The sequence below is a fragment of the Trichoplusia ni genome, chromosome 1 (assembly GCF_003590095.1).
Source record: "Trichoplusia ni isolate ovarian cell line Hi5 chromosome 1, tn1, whole genome shotgun sequence".
Classification (NCBI taxonomy): Eukaryota; Metazoa; Arthropoda; class Insecta; order Lepidoptera; family Noctuidae; genus Trichoplusia; species Trichoplusia ni.
This window is the reverse complement of record NC_039478.1, coordinates 20,877,636-20,899,298: the sequence shown is the minus strand read 5'-3', so window position 1 is coordinate 20,899,298 and position 21,663 is coordinate 20,877,636. Positions and strand designations below refer to the sequence as shown.

The following is a 21,663-nucleotide window of genomic DNA, read 5'->3' as shown; positions in this document are numbered from 1 at the left end:
AACTTCGGTCATTGGTGACTGAAGACGGAACGACCAGGAAATAATAATTGATTTTATTATTACATTTATGTAAGTCAGTGATTTGATATTTGAAATAGTAGAGTATTATCTTATTTCAGAATTATGTAACTAATCAATTTAAAAAAAACAAACTTTAAAGATTGAGTTATTTGGAACTGGTATGGTTGTTTTACGATTTCTTACCGATTTCGACTTGTGACATAATATGACATCACAGCACAAAAATATTAAACACCCTTACTGATAACAGGGCATAATATCATAATGAAATCGAAGATATTACAAAAATAATTGAAAACTATTTTTTCCTATAAAATAACTTCCTGGTTTCCAAATGAAATTATTCTGGATGGTTTGGTAAATATTTATTTGAATAATTGTAATTTATATACTAGGATACTTCCATTTAAATAAATAATAAGAGTTTTCAGTCAAATCTTTTATTTATTACCGTCTTACACCAATTGGAATGTATTTACATTTTAATAAAAATATTAATTCAAAATCATATATTAAATTTAAGTGAACAACATACATATAAAAAATCGAGATATATTATTTTATCTTATTTTAAAACGATTTCCTAGTTTTCTTAAACTTAGGATATTAAATGCAACGCAGTATTTAGCACCAAAATGTCCAGCAAACTTTATCTAAATTTAATTTATTTCAATCTTTACATTTATTAAGTAACTAATTATATTATGATAAGTACATTATAATTTAATATTCCATTTATAACGACATAAAAGAAAAAAAAACAATTTTAAGTACGGGTAATACTAACATAAATAATTTTGTAAAATCTTGCCATATCAAAAAATGGAATATTTAGCGTTGGATAAAACCAATCTTAATAATAAATTCGAATTTATAGTCACAAAATAATATTCATTATTAAAATATTTGGTGGCTAATAATATCTAAATTATATTATAATGATGAAAAAATATTATTTTATTATTGGTTAATATGAAAAAATGTGTATCACGAACTTAAAATATGTTATAGGTTGTATATTTTACAATTTACTTTAGAGAAGCAAACTTAAGTTATTTATTAGTATTAATTGAATGGTTCGAAAAATAGTGATAATAATTTATGACAAAAATACATATTTCTTAAGTTGGTAAGGGTGAACGAAGTCAATGATCAGTGAATCACGAAATGAAAATAACTGTTTTTAATTTTGATGACAAAGAAAACTATACTAAACTATGAAATATAAGAATTAGTAAAAGCGTGCATTTAACTATCAGGAAATTGAGCTTCAGGAAGACATTATTCTTCTATTAAGCTTACTGTATAAAATAACCCAATTTGTTGACATCATTTCGTTATTAAATTTTTCGTATTTACATTAACAACATGTCAAAAATGTTAAGTAAATTAAACGAAACTGTCAAATCGAACGGTATGAAGTGTCAATTATTTTGTCATTTTGAATATTTTATTTTGGCTGAATAAGAAAATAACAATATTTTCTTGTTCACTTTTATTTCCTTGAACTGAAAACGAACTGAATAATCGCAGTTTAATTGTTTTGATTGAGAACAATATGAGATTGAGAGATAAACCGTAAGGCCTGATTCGCACGCATCTGTTCTATTTGAACGCTTTTTTAATGCGCGTTAAAAAAGCTCCCGTGCGAATCAGGCTTAATTAAATGGTCAAAATTATGAAAGTGTTCACAGTTTTATACAGCAAGCTTTTTATAACTATCATAGACAATCCTAACTAGTATATGTTTATAATTCACTGTGGTACACTTCTGTAGTAACTTTCAGTTCATGTTCGTGGAAGGCTGAGCAGTCAGCTGGATACGCCGCCTGGGAAAGGAAAAAGTAATAAATATAATAAATGTACTCGCACATTCAAAAAACTCAAAATCAAAAGTTTTTATATTAAGTAGGCCGTTTTCCAGTCAGTTTCACTTTTCACTTTCGACTCTAGTTGCGCGATTCCAAATTGTCATTCTTATGGAGAAGAACCGGCAAGAAATCCATAGGACCATTGGAAAGATTCTATAAATCTGGGAAAACCACTATAGGTACATATATCTTCAATCATCGGATCATTTGTCAAATCGATAGCCAAATCTATAGCTTTCCTATTAATGGATCAGTTCTACAAATTCCTGATTTAGAACTATCTGGTTTAAAGAGAATTATTAAGAAATCCTTAATTCCAAAGTATTATCATATAGAACGGTAACTGCAATTTTTGAAAATAGTCACTAGCAACTTCCGATTTAAACATTTTCTTTATATTAACACGAATGTCTCATGTATTCCATGCATAACATTTCATGCACATTTGATTGAAAGAATAGTCAGCTAAATACTTACATCACAGTTCACATCATTCTGGATAGCGTTGTACAAATCGAAGAACCCGCCACCATTTTGGTAGCTCAAAGCCGCTGAAGCTGCTAAACTGCTGAGCTTCGTCAGACCTGCCTTGAAGCCAGGGAGACCTAGGAAAAGAGCACAGAGTAAGTTAAAAACATGACATATTAAGTTCCTCTTAAGGTACCGTAGAGTCTGACACTCCCTTTAGCTTGATCCAAAGAGGGAGGAGTAATTTGATGATTTTGCACCCGGAAAACAGGTATCTACTGTATTGCTTCGTAACATTGTTTGAAGAAGTTACATATACCTAGTATGCAGTCGCGTTCAAGGTGTGTAGATAAGTCTGGAAGTCAAGCTCCATTGGACTTAGTTGGAGGATTATTATCCATAAGGCACTTTAGGCCAGTGCCTAGGGGCCCAATATGACCAGGGGCCCAGCATTCCCGATAAAATAAAAATTAACAACCATGGTAGTGACAGTGCCTGTATTAATAAGTGTGTCCAAGTACGGATCTAAAAAAAAGGTCGATAATTTTTTTTCACTGAATGAAAATAATTTGGGACCAAGGGGGCCTCCACTCCTTTGTTGATCCAGGCCCCTAGATCCGGTCCTTTGAGGATGGAGCTAGCCACCATCACAATAGCATCATATGACTTGCTTTTCCCCCAACGCAAGAAGAGGGGTGTGTACCTTGGACGTGCCTGTCTGTCTGACATCATTGGATTGAACGATTTCAATTTATATGATGTGAACACTACATATTCTGTAGAAAGTTCCATATCAAATTATTATTATGACTACTAATTGAATACTTGTATGAATATATTTTATTTGGTACGTTGTAATTGACAGTAACTGATTTGCCTAATTTCAGACTAGATTGCCGCATTGTTTAAAATGTTTTCTAGATCTAAGTAAGTTGCGATAACTATAGTTTTTTTCTAAAGAGCTATCATCACTACATAGCCATATTACAAAAAATGACATCTACAATCTATAAATATTTGCTCTATAAAAAGCGTCCGTGATTGTGAAGGAATTTCTGCAATGTAAAGGGTAAAAATACATGCATTTATTTATTAAGAAATGCGCAGTATTGTTTGCAAAGTCACGCAATCAGATAAAATTAATTATTGATGTACTTGATAAATGAACATATTTTTTCTTTGTGTTCGTGTCTGAAAACGTTCTATGTTATCATAATAATGTGTTGTGATAATATATTATTATAATCTTGACACAATTATTACTGATGATACAATGTGTATTTATTGATGACAGTTACGTAGTAGTAATATTTTAATTTAAGTAAGCGAATGAGGAACAATTTTTTGAATAACTGATTAAACTACCTATGACTTTTCTTCCACTGGCCTTACCCACATAACTACATCAATATACCAGCAATATTGCATTTTCTAGGAATTAAGACTTATTGGAAATTTATTATGCGTTCGGCGATTTAGCATGGCATACATACCGAGCGACGTAGTTTCGTAGGACGGTACACAGAATTTATAAGCTAATGTGATCTGAATTTGAATTTGCGTTTAATCCGTGTCCATACCAATATCCCTCTAAAAAATGATTATTAAAAACAAATTTTCGGAAACAACATGAGGAGGCCTATATTCCAATAAATTATAATTGAAAATCATCAATCCGAAGCGAATTTGTTATTTATCAAGAGTCGGGCAGTTATTCTCTGGTATTTTAGACAACAATTCCTCACCTTTCTTATCCTGATCGTGATGCCTATTAACGAGGCACATGAGATGTTCCTGGCATTGAGGTGCCTTCACGGAGTGCTGGTAGGCGCGGTACACTCTCAGTACTGGCTCGATGACCTCCAAGTTGAGGGTGTCAGTCAGGCGGTCGGCAATAGCATTGTAGTCACCTCGAGACGACATGGACTTGGTTGTGAGTTCCGCCATCTTGAGAGTTTGCTGGAAGATGAAAGAGAGTTTTATGTTAAAAGCGTATTTTCGTTTCTTCGTTATTCACAGTCCATTATATGGACTATACCAAGGCAGTCCCAAAGTTTGGTCTATTGAATTGTTAGGTGAAGTTCCCATGAGTGGTTAATAGGTAACAAGTAATGGATGTCGTCGTGGCTTTGGCTTACGTTAATAAACTATTGAGCAGTAGTATTCTATAACATTGCTTGTTATCTTCCTATGCAATTTGTTTTGACTACTTTTTAAAGTATTTTATAAAGGGAAAAGACTAAGAAAGCAAAAGCAAACTAGACACTATTTTTCAGATATCTTTGATTCCCTTTTAACCTTCGCTGTTGAAATTCTCGTTATAATACACCTAGAAAAGAATAAGCATTATAGCCGTAATAAAAAAGCACTTCTACTGTTTCTCATAGACTGTGAAAGTTTTAAGCAAGTATTTCCATAAACCCCTGTTTCCTTACCTTAACATATTCAACAGCCGGCACCACATAATCGGCTACATCGGTCTCCATATCGAGGTACCGTTTCAGTACATAGTTGAGAAGCGCAGTGATGGACTTCTCAGGGTTCTTGACGTTGAAGTGGGTGCTCTTCGGCATGCCCTGCGAGTCTAGGAAGCTGTTCGTGATGTATTGGGCAGAGATGAGGTACCTGGAAATTATAATTTTGAGTTTAGGAACAAAGATCTATTGCGGATGATGCTGGTGTTAAGGAAGAGTAATCCTTAGCTTCTATCTTTGTTTTTTAAAGGTTTCTAGTGAATTTGATTATTGTGTTGGGGGTTCACAAACAATGGAGTCACGTGCATGCTGACACCCAGATTTAGAGCAATTTTCGGGGGTCGTACAAAAGCTTGTGCTACGCTTTCCTACGCGGCGATCGTCCTACGTTGAGCACAGTTGGTTTGGCGTGATGACATTTTGTACCACGGCTATCTGGGTCAATGTGTATGGATCAACTATGATCCATAGTTGATCCAGACAGTTGTCTTAAGTCTGGGTATCTTCGTGCCGAATTCCTTAGAGAGGAAGTCATAACAAAAACTATAAAAATTTCGCTCTATCCAATTATGGACAGTCTTATTCAGTCCAGTGCCGCTTCATTTAGTTTCAGTCAAAAAAGTATTAAGAAACCCAGTTAGCATGCTTGCAGCGTTGTTTATATCTTTGCGTGAGCGTTGTGGGCACGCAAGCAGCTGATTAAGTAGAACATAATTTTTATAAGCTTTGTGAAGTATAGTTCGTTTTTCACCTAGTATGCTATGGTTGTATAAGTAAAAGAATAAACCTATTTGTTAAAACCTTGTTATTTCAAGGAATGGTAAATTTGAAGAGTATTTAATTGAAAGTTGCATTTTAAATAACTTTGGTTTGTAATTGTTCCCCGGAAATACATTTTGCGATTCCAATTTTGGTTCCATGATTGGCATTTTACTATGAATAATTAACTTCTTCGTATGTATAAAGGCTTTATTGACAGGTAAAGTTTTAAATTAAATCAAACCCGTTGATATAATGAAAACCCAAAAGTTAAGTGGTGAGGGTTTAGAAAAGCTGATAAAACTATTTGGAAATTAAAACGATCGATCGATGTGACAAGTAATATAATGTTTTTTTTGGAGATAATGGAGTAACGAATATTTTCTGAACAGTAAAGAATGTTGCATAAATATTATAACTTTTGATGATTCAAATAATACCATTATTGCCGCCTTTTTATTATATGAACTTAAGTGTTAGGTTTGGACCGGACAAAGCAGTAAATTCCAAATGATGTATATTTCAGTGAAAAGTTATTTGAAGAGATGAGATTGAGTTGATTGATCTATAGGCTTCGAAGTATTCACCTAACTAACGGTTTATTCTCGCGTATTTATCAGGATCTAAGGTAAGACTCGCAATGTCGTCGAGTCATGATTACTAACTAGCGGTCGTCCGCGTGGGGTATTGCGTCTTTAAGTTTTACCTTTTTGAGTAAAACGTACCCTATTTTACTTATTATCCTAAGAACAATGTGTACAAGTACGAAGTTTCGTAATGACTGGTTAAGTATTTTGCGCGTGAAAACGCAACCAACAACCTTACATTCACATTTTTCTGTCCAGGTTACTTAGGGATTGGAGAAATGAATCATTCTAACAAATAAAAAAGTATTTACCTGTTATAAACCTCAGGTTTAGCGACATGTACCACCATATCCGTCAAGTATTTCGCCGCCGTCTTGATCCAATGTCTCCTGAACGAGTGATTCTCAAAGTTCTTGAACATCGTACCGAAGCTCAACTTGCCATCAGGACCAGTAAATGCCTTGAACGTCCTCTTCATACCAGACTTCTCCCAAATGGTCTTGCCGAGTTCAGAGTTAATGAAAATGTCCCAGTATAAGTGGAGTTTCTCCAGAAACGGGGGGAGGAATGAAGCATGGTCCTTGTGGTCATGAGCGCGTTTTTGGGCCTCTGTTTCCGAAAATGAACTTAATGCGTTCATGATTAAAGGCATAAACCCTCCAGCATTCTTGTTTCCGAGGAGACCAGAAGCGAGGCTCATCATGCTCTCTAGATTTAATTCGTTTTCTGTGTTGTCTCTCTTCTGCCTTTTTGGTGATTCTGTTGTCGACATCTGTTGAGCGACCATTGAGATCATGGATCCCACTAAAGCGGGGTCTATTTTGCCGTCTTGACCTCCAAGTAAACTTCCAAGGCCTGCAAATAGTAATTCAGTTACTTGATGTACCCAAAAACCTACAAAAAATCTTCAGCTTTACTACGCCAGACATACTAATTTTGACAGAGACGTGTGTGTCATAATTTTTAAAATAAATGCCTCACGTAGTACATACAATGTTACTATGAAAGACCCCAATAGCAGTATAACGACGTTTTTATATTTAACTCATTCAGCTGTTTTTCTTTTTGTAAATTGCGTCGTTATTGTAATTTGTTCGCCCGCGTCGTGGCGCGGCAATTTTATGGAAATTGGACGCCAGTATGAGTAGAAAAAATCTCAATATGAAATCTTGTGTTATGATCTAGTTAACGTATTTCGTCTTTTATGTGATTTTGTAGAGATAAGAAATGCATTTTGGTTTTCCAAATTGAAAAATATCTAATATCATGCTTCATTTCAAAAAAAGATTTGTTATTTTGTTTATCTGGTTTTCGAATTTATTTTACCTAACATAGTGACCGTGCATTGTGCATGAAAAGTGCATTGTGATCTTGTAATCGGTCTTAAAACATGTGTAAATATGTTTCAAATCTTTTGAAACATCTAGTCAGCTATCTAAACGATCAAACATGTTTGAGTCGATCTAAAAACTACATGTCAAACATTTTTGATCGTACCCTTTAAGATTCTTTTTTACATCTTACACATTATTAAATGATGCAACGACTTACTCACGTGTATTTATCGGGATTGCCCGACTAGTTTCGGACCCAACCGGAGTCCTTAAACATGAGTTGACGCAGCGGCGCGCTGCTTTACCAATATTAAGGACTCTGGTAAATACACGCGATTAAACCATTGCAACATTTAATACTGAATCATTCTTAGTTACACGACAGTTACTATCAAAATCTTACTCAAGCCAAAAATATAACGGTGTTTCAAAATTAATGGATTTGACTTAAAGAAACACAATGTTTAGTTTCAAATTCGTCAATTCGGCTAATTCAAATAAAATTGAAGTTTCATTCATACCAGACAGCATATCTCCAACATTCCCATTACTCGTTTGACCCATCATAGATCCGAGGTTCTTAGCATTATCTCCCTGCATCAGGGATCCCACAATGTTCCCGATGGCTGCCAACCCGTTCAGGTTGTTGCCGCCGCCGTCTCCCATGTTTTGGAGGAAGGAGGACGCAAGGTCCATGAATGGGTTGTCATCGTCTGTCCTGATGGACGGGATGATGAGTAACTGGCAGGTTAGTGCGAGGAGGATGGTAACGCGCGCCATTTTTCTGGAACTAAGAATTTAATAATTAGAATATGATTATTTTTAGATATAGAGTCCTTGTTCTTTTATGCAGGTTTGGAAGTCGGAGTTTTTATGTAGTTACTATGCTAGTTGCATAAGTGCGTTTGGATAGGATGAATTTTAATAATCAAAATGAAAAACTAGAAAAAAATCGTCTAAGTTTTTAATAAGACAGTTGTGGGCATTTTTGTTTCACCCAAGCAGTCCAGTTGGGCAAAAATCTGTCCAGGTAATTTATATTGTAAAATTGATCTTTTTAAATTAGTGCCCTTACAAACACGTATTCGGGCCATTTTCCGAGTAACAGGAAAATGTGTTTGCCGTCGAGATCTGTTTGTGTTTTCTTTTGGCGTAGCTTCCTAATTTATGTTGACGTACAAAAAACAACTTTTAAGATACTTTTTCTAAACAGGATAGTATACAGGGTGTAAAGTAAATGCGCAGTCTTACCCTGTCTTTCCTTAACCTATCTTTCTTGTTTCAAGTTAACTTATATCAGAGTGTAACCTGTTTACGTGTGTACGTTCCGTATAAATAGGATTAAGACAAACATATTTTAAACAAGAATTTGACACCAATCAGATTTATTATCATACTATGTATGCTAAGTTTCAACATTAACAAGGTTCCATAAAAACAGCCTGGTGACAGAGACACAGATAGAGGGAGAGACAGCGGAGCCTGTAGCCCGTAAGACAATTTAATATTCTAATACGCTAACGGTTTTATAAATAAACAGATGATCGAAATTAGTATTACTTATAGGTCTAATATTTTGTCTGAGTGGGGCTTATTTAGGGTCGATGCTTGACGGAATTTCCCGAAATGGTAACTATGTTCATTCTGCATAAAAAGCAAAAGAAATAATATGGTATGGTTTAATCAGTACCTACAAAGTCTGACACTTCCTTCAGCTCAACCCAAGGAAGGAGGAGTTATTAATAAATTGATGATTTTCCATCAGAAAAAAAACACCTAACATTTGTTCAAAATTGACTATTACACGCTCGATAGCTAACTATAGTAACACTTGTTCAGGAAACAATTTATAGTATAAAAAACAAATGTTTGAATTGAATAACAATTTGAAAAAACTTATTTATTTTTATGGATATAAGCAGTATTATGTATTTCAAATAAGCATGTCTGTTATAAAATGTGTTTTGTGTAGTAAAACATATGTAAAATAATAAGGGTAGTCTACAAATACCCAATGCTGGGCTCAGGCAAAAATCCAGCTTTTGCAGTTATATGTGGATTTGTATGTGCGACGTGCAAGTTCGATCCCAACGCAGGCTAAGTACTTAAACTTACTTAAAAAAATGTACCTTCATACAGTAATATTCAAAGTATATATGTAGATAAGTATATATTTTGACGACCTCCGTGGTCGAGTGGCGTACGCACCGGTTTCAAGGTGTCGCTAGCTCTGAGGTCCCGGGTTCGATCCCCGGTCGGGTCAATGTAAGAATTCTTATTTCTACATTGTCTCGGGTCTGGGTGTTTGTGGTACCTTCGTTGTATCTGAATTCCATAACACAAGTGCTTTAGCAACTTACTTTGGGTTCAGAACAATGTATGTGATGTTGTCCGCATTTATTTAAAAAAAAAAGATACATAAATTACGTGTCACGTCATTTTATCCGCTGGATGGCTCCTAAACTGCTTTACCAATATCAATTAAATTTTCACACCGTATGCACTTCAATCCAACTTGAAAGAGGACAGCTTACATCTCAATATATGTATAGTCGAAATATTATTTTCTCATATTTTGTTATAACCTCGCTGGTTGCGTGTTAAGAAGGAGCGTTCCTACTTACCACGCGAATAACGTCGCGGCCATAGCCAGTAGAAATATAATAAAACATATGTTTATATAAAGTCGCCAATATTTGTACAACGCCTAAAACTGCGTTGCTCGCGCTATTTGGGATTTATGATTATTACTTGGACTCCGTTTACGACGGTCACATGTAATTCAAGAATAATGGGCACTGCGTAATGTTGCTCCAGTGTAGTCGTGTCCTAACTTGAAACATGTGTCCATACATAATCTATATAATGTTATACAGCTAAAGAGTTTGTTAGAATATGTTAATCTTAGGAACTACAGATCCAATTCGTAAAATTCTTATAGTGTAGAAAACATTTATATTAAGGAAGGCCATATGATATATTTCATCATTATTTATCAATAGATGGGCAGTAATTAAATATGTTACAAAAAATACAAGATTCTTCTTCCCGTTTTTGAACAGTCTAGTACGATTAATTCAATACAAAAAAAACATCATTTAACTCCATTCCGACTTATATCTTCGCAATGGTGCATCTACCATTTTATTTGGGCTATTCTTTCATACCATTAATTCAAAATATACAAGCCTACAGTACATAGTTGCGTGCTTCAAAAAACAATGTTAAGTGTAAAAGTCGGCAAGTTAATGAATAGATAACAATTCATTACAGATGAAACACGCTCGTAGAGAAAAACGTTATCACGATTTAACACGTGATTCATTAAACTTGTTACATACATGGAAATACATAAGCAATTAAGCGAAATAGCTCAACATTCTTCTTAAGACTTAAAGAAAATAATAAACTCATGCTCATGATCAACTCATGTTCGTGAAAGTTCAGGGAAGATTAAAGGGTTTTAAAATATGGAAAAAAAAGGTTTTTTGTCTGCAATGCTAGGCGGCACGTAGATCGCCGGGACATTAAGGTTTTAAATAAAAATTATAAGGTCGAGAGTTTTTTTGAAATTGCCCAATAACGAACCGAAGACTAAGGAGGCATAGACGCAAATAAACCGAACTGAAGTTTTTTAAACAATAGAGAGAAACAAGAGAACTTCCTTGCTAAGAGTGATAGAGATAGCAAAACAGTAAATGGCGTCTTAGTACTCATAGATACAGGTATGAGGTATGGACTACCAGTTTCATTTTACGCACATAAATGCTTTATGAGTTCCTGCAAATGTTCCTTACTGATATATTTATCCCAAAAGACATTCATCCCAAGACCCACGGCTACGGCACAGTAATTCCAAGTGAGGAAACGTGCTAAGAATCATTTACATGAACGTGTAAAGAAACCCTATAAAATTGAATTTATGTCCCGTTCAGGACTTGGTCTTTTATTACGCATGTCCGAAAAGGACCATCTTTTTGTCCATCTGTAAGAGGCCTTAGCAAAAATGATAAATATGAATAAACATTTATTGCTACTAGACATAGAAACAGTCAATACTTGCACTTAAATTAAACATGATGGTAGAAAGAGGGGGCAAGATAATGTTGTAGATGTGAGCACCACCCATCACGCCGCAAATTTTAGTAATTCCTACTCCCTTATCTGTAAGGCTGTTATTGTTGAACAACATAACTGGCTATACCAATCAATTGCTTCTCAAAATCTGTACTTGTTAGCATTCCTTATGTATTATGAATAATACATCAACAAATATCTTCACGCTTCGACAAACGTATTCATCCCAGCATACCTCATTGAATCATGTAAAAGTGAAATCTAAAATCAGAAGTTGGTTTCCACACTAGAAAATGTAAGTTGCTCGATCATTTCTTTTATGGTATCTCCAAGGGATCTTCAGCTTTATGTGGTTGTGTTTAATGGTTATAATGTCTTGTGGTCGTTGTCGGTTTTCCGGACGTTCAAATTGCAGTTGTATTTGCTTGCGGGTAGCCATGCGCGAGATAATGAACAAAGGAGACTTCCATTCGAGATGGAGGGAGGTTTTCGTTTTATTTCCACGACTTGTGTGTCTATGTTATACTCATGTCTTTGAAATTGTAGACTGTTTGTTTGTAAGAAAGAGCTGGTATCAAATTTATATTTTACCAGCTGAAATTCGTTTTGCTGGGTTGATTTGTGAATTTTAACCATTCAGGGCGATGAAACAAAAATCAATTAAATTGGTCCAGCTGCTTAGGAGGAGTTTAGTCGCAAAAAGGCGTACAGTAGAGCATTGTATCAATGAAGGGTTGTCTTGCTCCGTTTTTTGATTTAATGAACGTGGTCTTCTTTATATAAATGTTGGTTAACCAAAATGGAAATGACCTCGTAAAATTTTTAGAATATCGGAACCAAAGGGTAAAAAAGGAATCCTATGGCTGAGGCACAAATGACTATCCATATTTGTGCGTACCACGCTGTATGTCATACATAAAAGTAAACCACGATGATTTTTACTGATAGTAACTATACTATTAATAAGAATTACTAAAGATAATGCTCGAGCTTAAACAACATTAATTGGTGCGGTAAAAAAATTGTGAGTAACCCTCAAAATCTGACCGTGGCTGACATATACCATTCGGCTATCTATAAAGCATGAAAAAAATCATTCAAAAACCCATATTCATTTCGAAAACGTCAATTCTTCATTTAAACTTTGAAATTAGAGGCAGAAAATATCTATTAAAGTCTTCCAACACAAACCCCAGAACGTGGTTACACCATTACACATAATTGAGTGTTAATGGGTATATTATTTGCCAGTAACCGCACGGAACATGCTACTGTTAATATAATTGTGTAACTGTAAACGTCTTGCAGGGCAAAGGCCTTTCTTGAATAGGAAGTCTATCAAATTGGTCTGAGCTTTATTTGAGCCTCTAGTGATTTGGATATGTCTATATATTGTTTGTGTATTTACACTAATATTATGAATGGGGAAATTTTGTATGTGTGTTCGTATGTGTGTTACCTCTTCCAAAACGATTGGACCGATTTCCTGGAAAGGAGATAACTTTGGAAACATCGGCGCCATCCGACTTCGTTAAAGAAGGTATATATTTTGTGGTTATAAACGACATATAACCGAGTGGTTGAGGTGACCAAGTCAAACCCACCGAACGCGACGTGTCACGGGTTCGATCCCTGCTTAGGAAATGCATTTGTGTGATCCATGATGTATGTTTGTGTAATCCCCGCGACACAAGTATTAAATCCCTTAATGCGGGAGTCGTTTTTGTTAATATCTACGATTTTATTAACGAGCACTCATATTTCTCATTAAATTGGATACCAGAATTTTCCGTTTAGTATTTCCACATAAATTGTATATCATATTACTTATTACAAGGACCATCATATGAGTCCTATGAGTCACCTCCAACCAATTTCATTTTGTTTGGTCCTTTGAGTCACTACTCAGAAATATTCTGTTTACAACTGTTTACCTGTCCAAACAGTTAGTTCGGGTACCGTTTGAGCTACATTTATTACAAAACAATGCTCCCATTAAATACTTTCTTCAAATCACTGGTCCATCGTCATTCAAACTGTAGTTTGTAACCAATTTCGTACTTTAATGTTTTGTGATAAAGTTGCTTTTTGCTTGTTTGTTGTACTGTATGTTATAATGGTTGCTGCGGACTGTTTTTGGATCTAATGTTTCGTTCATAATGGACTCTAGGGTTGATGGGCCTACTTTCGCTGCGTTCTGCTTGCCTGGTTGTGACGATGTTTTTCTTTTTCAATCACTCATTGGTTTATTTATTTCGAGATATCAAACTATTCCATGCTAAAACCGCGATAAGTTATTTAATAAAATATCCAAAAAATTAAAATACATTTTTAACATAGCTGCACCTGTGTCTACATACGTAGACCACATATCAGTTAGCGAAACGAGTCAGTTATCACAGCATTAGAGCTACCTTTTTATTTAAATAAAAAAATATCATTTTAATCAAAATCGATTCAGCAATTTATCTGTGATAGCGTGACAGATAGTTATATTTTCATTCACATTATTAAGAACCGTCATGAAAAAAATTAGTAAAGAAAACCCGACCTTGTATCATTTAAATATTAACATATTAATTACACATGTTCTACACAACACTTGCTATATCTTTGAATAGCTGGTATCTTACACGTGAAACAAAATTAAATAAATACATTTAAATTATATGTGTGCGTTTACATTGGTACATCTATCCTATTTGGTAAGTTCAGTTGGCAATTCGGTGTTTTGGTAAGGTCATAAATTTGATTGTGGATTTTTTTACAAATTCGTTTGTTTCTGGCTAATTTATTTGCAAGGGACCCTCGGTGTCGCGAGCCCATCTCAAACTTGACTGGTGATTTATATTTTATTGAAAACTAGCTATTGCCAGCGGGCCCGCCCGTTTCAAATCGAAAATCAGGGTAAAAGCTATTCTATATATTAATACTAGTTATAAACTATCTATGTGCCAAGTTTCGTCTAAATCCGTTCAGTAATTTTTGCGTGAAAGAGGAACAAACATCCATACATACAAACTTTCGCATTTATAATATTAATCTGAAGTAGGATTGAGCATGCTCTAAATTCATTTTTTTTGTTCTAAACTCATTTAACAAATGTAATGCAAAATCACGTACAAAGTAACATTTTGGCGGTGACTCAGAAATGTTATCTAAAGATCCCAGTCCATGGTCCTTCGAGTCCCACCAACCCAAGAGATTACATTATATTTTTAACAAAAGAAAGGAAAAACGTCAAAAAACCAACAGTGAATCGTTATCATTGGCAAAATACAATAGACTTTATCTTCACAATTTTAAGGTACTTATTTACTTTGAAATATCTTTAAATTCTAATCAGTTTTTCTTCAAATTGACTATCTACCAATGTTAAAGTAAAGATGGTGTGGGAGGGAGAGAGCGCTCTACACGGATAATAGTGCCGTCTCGCTCCCACAAAACTTATTGACGGGTGATGGTGCTTAGTTATTGTTTTATTGTATTAGGATACACTTTTAAGGCAACAATGGCGGCTTTTGTGTCACTGCCCTCTTGTTTTGCATCCTAGTATTTAGAATGCGTCATTTTGGTTACACTGAGTCATTCTTGAAACGGTCAATCCTAAATACCTATCTTTTATTTTAGTTCTTTTTTGGGTTCTATAATCAAAGGGTATACCGTATAAAGGGTAACCGAACCCTTTTTATCGCTGTCTGTCCGTCTTTCAGCATGAAATTAAAAATACTGTCTTGTTTATGCTTAATCCATACTAATAGCATAAATGCGAAAGTATTTCTGTCTGCCTGTCTCGCTTGGACGCCAAAACTAGTGAACCGATTGTCATGAAATTTGGTAAATTGATTACCAAACCGATTGTTATTGAAAAAAAAGAGATACTTTTAACCGGAAAATAGGTTTATAAGAGTAATAGGGGGTGGTCAAAGCTGTTTTGTATCCTGGCTTTCCCACGGAAACGGGAACAACCGCGCAGTAAAGTGTCTACACGAACGAAGTCGCAAGCAACAGCTAGTATAAGTATATGTATTATAACCAAGCAACAAACTTCGGAAACGTGAAACAATTCCAAATATGTAGTGAGATGCCACAACGGTGACAAATGACGATTCTGTGTACCATCAGCAAATGAAGTAGGTTAAAACGACCAAATTTGTTTAAAGTTCTGTCTACAGTAAAATAGCGATGCCGACATTCCTTTTTCAATGTCCGTCCAGTAGTTTAAATTAATTTAGTATTATTTTCTTTTTTCCCATAAATTGATCAAATTAAAATGAACGGAACTGACGCGTGACGTCATTTCTTTGCACAAATATTTCTTTTGTGCAAAGATATACCGTATAATTGTAAAAAAAAAACAATTTGTATAGATATGTCATTGAAAACTCTGTAATTTTTTTACCCGCATTGTGTTAACCGCCTTTTTATGCTGCCTGTACATTGTCTCTTCATTTTTGCATACTAACATGTTTTTTTGCTGTGTAGAGCATTTTATCGACATTTAATGGTACAGTTGCGTATTGCTATTTTATTGTATGTAAGCAAGAAGTTATTTTAAGTTATAAATGTATTATTATATTTTATTTTGGAATTCGTTATTATTATTTAAATAGGAACACAAATAAAAAAACTATCTTCATTACTTTTTTATAGATTTTTGACCACAAAGATTTAAAAATCAATCAAAGTGAAAGTTGAAATTAAAATTTACTTAAAAATCGAGAAAAATAAATCGTGAAGAACATACTCAACAAAATATGTGGAATAAATTCCTATTATTTTCTCAAATTTGAAGACAGACCTGATATTCTACAATTCTAAATGCCTATGACCAAAACCCAACAGATATTCAGAACTTACACAAATCTCTTGGCAGTTATACAAATAAAAAACCTAATACCAACTCTCCAACCTTTTTTCCATTCATCAAAAAACGATCAATTTGCCTACCCTTCAAAATAATAATTAATGCTTACGTGGGAAAGAGACAACACTCTAAACCACGTATAGCGCCATCACGCTTCAGTTACGTTATTACTTTAAGAAGGCCCTAAGGCTGTATGGAGTCACGTGCCTACGTAACGGTGTCGTTGTGACGTCACGACTTGCTCGGTAGAGTCGTTGACCTACCTGTGGTGTGCTCGTAATATTGCATACTCAATCGAGTTTGATACTTGGGGTGGCTTGTAAGTATGTATGGTCTAAGATATGTATTTAAATGTCACTAAATGGGAGACAGTATTTTTTTTTACCAAATGCGTTAAATGTTTAAAGGAAAAAAATGATTTGCCTTTTTTACTGTCTGTAATATTTGAAGATACATATTTCGATGTAGAGTAAAGGATTATTTTTTATTCAAATTGATGAAACCTTTAAATTTAAATATACCATGAAATCATAGCACGTCAGCCGTTTTCATGTTCATACAGAATTTCTTTATAAGTCATCGGATAGGAATGCAAAATTTCACCTTTAATAGTTTGTCATGATGAGTCAAGAAGAGACCTCCTTTAAACGCAAAAAAAATGAATTCATATAGAATTAAAAAATAAATATACATCGTCGTTCGATGATTAAAAAACAATGTTTTGCAGAATGCTTTGAACATTGAAAATACAATTTTCTTTTATTTGCGTACGTATTTTTATTAGGCAGATGCATTATTATTTTTGTCGTAGAATGTGACCCAATAACTGCATTACTTAACATCAGCAATTTGTTTATTGTTTGTTAAGTAAGCGACATTTTTATAATTATTAACTACGTCAATTCTGCTTTCATGAAATGCATTTCCAGGGTAATTCATCAAATTCAATAAAGGCAGGCCCTCAGATGTTTGTTATGTCCACATTTTCCGAAAATCCCATGCAATTATAAGTTTAAACTAGTTTTAACTAGTTTCTCCTAGACCAAACCGGTTCTTGCTTAGCGTAAAATTTTTAATGCTAACCTAGGGCAATCTGTTTTAAAGACTACATTATACATTTTCAGTTATTTTATGCATACTGGTACTTACATAATATTGAATTCAATTTTTACTCGCTATAATAATCGTTAAAAATTTACGACTAATTAATTAATTGACACAACCAGTGCGTCCTACCTGTTATGACTTACGGTGCCGAAACGTGGACATTAACGGTTGGACTAGTCCACAAATTTAAAGTTGCACAGCGGGCTATGGAGCGAGCTATGCTCGGAGTCTCTTTGAAGGATAAAATTCGAAATGAGGTCATCCGACAAAGAACCAAGGTAACCGACATAGCTCGTAGAATTAGCTTGCTGAAGTGGCAATGGGCTGGCCATGTCTGTCGAAGGACTGATAGCCGTTGGAGCAGACGAGTCCTAGAGTGGAGACCGCGGCTCGGCAACCGTAAGGTAGGACGCCCGCCCGCCAGGTGGACCGATGACCTGAGAAAGGTCGCTGGTGGGGACTGGATGCGGAAGGCGGAGGACCGGGTGTTGTGGCGTAAATTGGGAGAGGCCTATGTCCAGCAGTGGACTATGATTGGCTGATTGATTGATTGATTGAATTAATTGAGTACCTATAAGCAGTTGCTTTAAAGAGAAACGATGGTCACTTGCTAACGCAGCAAAATATAATTTTGTTTCTCATGTTGAGTTATGCTCGGCAGTAATTTTTACAAAAACATACAACCAGCTTCAAATATCAACTGAGCCAAGTTTGATGACTTTTGATGACAGAAAATGTCAGCTAGATCACGTTAAATAATATAGAGTGAACAAAAACGGCTTATGCAGTCCGAAATTATGGGGTATTGAATTGAGATACTTGAAGTGCAGAATCAGATGTTTTTGAGTAACTTCTGTTAAACTTATAGCCCTAGACTCTACTATTTCTTTAGTCACAGTCACTTTCAGTGCCTTGCTCTGTCTCGACATAGAACTTATTAGAGATCACTGTCAACTAGTGATCACTCTTCGACTTCTCCAGATGCCCTGTGCCCCGATTCTGCTATTTACAATGGTTGATGATTAAATGGAAATTAGATTAAATCTCATTCGTATCTTTCTAAGGATTTTTCCAACAAAATAATTGGAAATTCAGTATGGAGCGGAACAGTAACGGTCAATACAATGAATTTCCAAATATAGTTTTGGCCAAATGCTTAAGAGAATAGGAATATTTTCAAGTTTAATTTAATTGCCATTCATTCATTGGCCCTTGTAAATAGCAGAATTGGGGCCCTGATTTTGTGACTGGATTCATTTTAGTAGAGTTAAAATAAGTCTTGAGTTTTTAGTCTCTTCTTTCATAGAGTCACATTGCGCTATGTCAAAAATTAATTATTTAGGACAGTACTACGTACGAGAGATCTCACAAAATATGATAGGACGAGTTACAATATTTGCATTTAGTAGGTACTTTAAACAAATAACTGCAATTAACATATACATTTTAAATTCAAACGTTAATCGGAATATTTTCTGAGCCTGTCTGTAGATTTACAAAGTTTTTCACAAATACTGAATACATTTATGTACAGACAGAAAAAATAAATATTTCTCCCGCGTCAGTATCTACACTTAAAAAAAGTGTTTTATAAACAGTCCATAAGTAACATTAGAAATTGGACCACAATTTGAAATGATTCTAAAACGCTTCGATACTCAAATATTCTGCGATAGTTCAAAGTAACGGTTAGCCGGCCTATGTCTGGTATTGGTTAGCGCATGAGTTGTTAACTTTAAACATGACGTGGCCTTAAAACATTTCTTAAATAAAAAGTCTGACAGAAGAAAAATATTTAATGTAATTCACCGAAGAAAGGCAAGAGAGGAAGAGAGAAAAAAGTTTTTATTTAATCGTAGAATTATTCAGTATTTGTAAAGAAAATTAGGTCAAATTAAAAGAGGCAGCATATATTATGCTTTTAATTTATCTTAAGTGCAAGTGTGTAGCACACAAAATACAAAAAAAAATCTTTCGATCTTCGTTTGTATAATAATAAATGTTATCGAAAGTTGTAAAAATAAAACGTAATTATGAAAATAACTTACAATTCTTGAAGTTGTGTAATAGCTACGATTGTTTAATTTATTTTAAGTGCAGGTGTCACACACAGAGAAAATACATAAAACATAAAATTCTAGTAAGTTGTAAAATAAAATATTTCTTAAGTTGCACAATAATGGTTGCTCTTAATGTTATATTGAATCGAGATTTTTATGAATGCATATGTATCATTCATAAAAATCTTTACGTAATGAAGAGTTTGTGACCGACGAATCTTAATCTATTGTTAATTAAGTTTGTGTAACTATGGCGAATTTATGGAATAATATGCTATAAGGTTGATAATAACCGGTAAACGTACAATGTTATCTTAATTATGTGGAACGAAGGAGTCGGAATTGATTGGTTCTAAATAAGGTTTTATTCGAGGAAAATTAACACGAAATGTACAAAAGTATAGTATGTATATGAGTCATACATGCAATCTCAAATAATTGCAATATTTTACAATGTAAAATGTAGCTAGTATTGTCATAAAACAAGGTTATATCTATCTTAAATAAATGTAATTGATTTCAAGATAAAAATATAGTAATAAATAAGAAAGACAGTATTTTTATATTTAAGATTATTTAAATAAATTATAGGTTTTTTTTATGTAACATTAACTATTTTTAATTTATATCAAATTTATAAATAAATATTCTCACCTCTATTCTCCAATATCCGTTTATAAACAGTCACCTGTCACAATCACGCTTGTGTTAGAATTATAACGTTATTATCAATAAATAATTTATAATCAGAAATCACGATTTCTCACTGAGATATCAAACATGACTGAATTCACCGGTAAATATAAAACACGTATACATTATCTACGATAAAATGTTGCTGCACGAGAAAATAGCGAAAATTTTATAACCCTATAACACTCAATAAAAAAATAAAATAAAATCTTGGTATTCTAAATTCAAATACCGCGTTCGGCGTACGAGCATCGACTCGACGATATTTTTTGGTCCAAACTGAGACCTGTCAACTGTCCTTGTCTATTTCACGGCGCTATCTCACTCTAATGCCGAGTGCATTCGTCCTTGACTCTGAACTCCATACCATGAGAAAGATGTACCGTTTCTATTCGTCTTCTCTGTCTTCGTTGCTCGTTTATGCGTGAAAGAGTGGGACGGCGGTATAATTACCAGTTAGGTGTGAAATCTGACTGTCAATGACCGGCCTGGATCAAAATAAGAAAACTTTTTAGGACTGTTATGTTTTTACAGTTATCTTAGTTCCTTCGACCTTGTTTGTGCCGTTTCCCTATAGTATTTTTCTGTGACAATATGGTGATCATTGGACTTGAAAATTCTCGTGAATTCGCGCTGAATGTTAAGTGTCAAATTGAATGGTGTTTGATGAACCGATTACATCAAATTCGGGTGTCATCAAAAGCTTTTTATATTTAAATCATTTTCAGAAAATATATTTTGTATTTTGTTCTATTTTTTTTTATGTTTTTGAGGTTGGAAAAAATAGGATTTTTTGAAAAAAGTCTCATTTGACGCTTATACAAATGGTAATTTCTTCATTGGCGGAAAATAACATTGTCACTCCTATGTTTTATTATTTAATTGAACTTGACATGAGCTCTAGTTCTAGCTTTAAGATCTGGGGCCCTATCAGCATTTTTTAAAGTATACATTTGTGGAAGCGAGACTAGACTGCTACTTGTGTAGTTCACCTACATCAGTTGGAGTCACACTGCTGCTACTTTCAGCATCCAACCGGAGGACGTAGTGCGAAACCTCTGCCTGAAAATTTGGATACAGAAAACTCGAACCAAATTCAGAAAATGTTTACGCACTAGTCCGATCTGTAATGCGAGTCCAAACACGTCAGAAGCTTCTATTTAGCATATGCCACTTTTTAGGAACGTAGGTGTTATCTCTTCTCTCGTGGTTTATCTGTTCGACTGCATGGATAGCCAAGTGGTTCAGGTCATCATTCACTGAGCGCGATGTCTGTCGGGTTCGATCCCCGCGTAGGCCAAGCATTTGTGCGTTCTATGAATGCTTGTTCTGAGTCTGCATGTCT

The 21,663-nt window shown here is 34.4% G+C and overlaps 1 protein-coding gene across 2 annotated transcripts; it reads right to left on the bottom strand.

Moving 5' to 3' along the window:
- Positions 1 to 1,040: 1,040 nt before the first annotated feature.
- On the bottom strand, positions 1,041 to 20,605 carry LOC113498882. Of its 2 annotated transcripts, none has more exons than XM_026879060.1 (7): positions 20,280 to 20,605; positions 8,036 to 8,298; positions 6,492 to 7,035; positions 4,796 to 4,985; positions 4,106 to 4,319; positions 2,370 to 2,497; positions 1,041 to 1,850 (listed from the first exon to the last, which is right to left on the bottom strand). In XM_026879060.1, the coding sequence occupies exons 2-7, from the start codon at positions 8,292 to 8,294 to the stop codon at positions 1,770 to 1,772; spliced, it is 1,416 nt and encodes a 471-aa protein (XP_026734861.1). In that variant the 5' UTR covers positions 8,295 to 8,298; positions 20,280 to 20,605; the 3' UTR covers positions 1,041 to 1,769. The 2 variants fall into 2 exon arrangements, with proteins under 2 accessions (XP_026734861.1, XP_026734851.1); XM_026879050.1 differs by having other exon boundaries at positions 8,036 to 8,304; positions 20,280 to 20,604.
- Between the last annotated feature and the right edge of the window lie 1,058 nt (positions 20,606 to 21,663).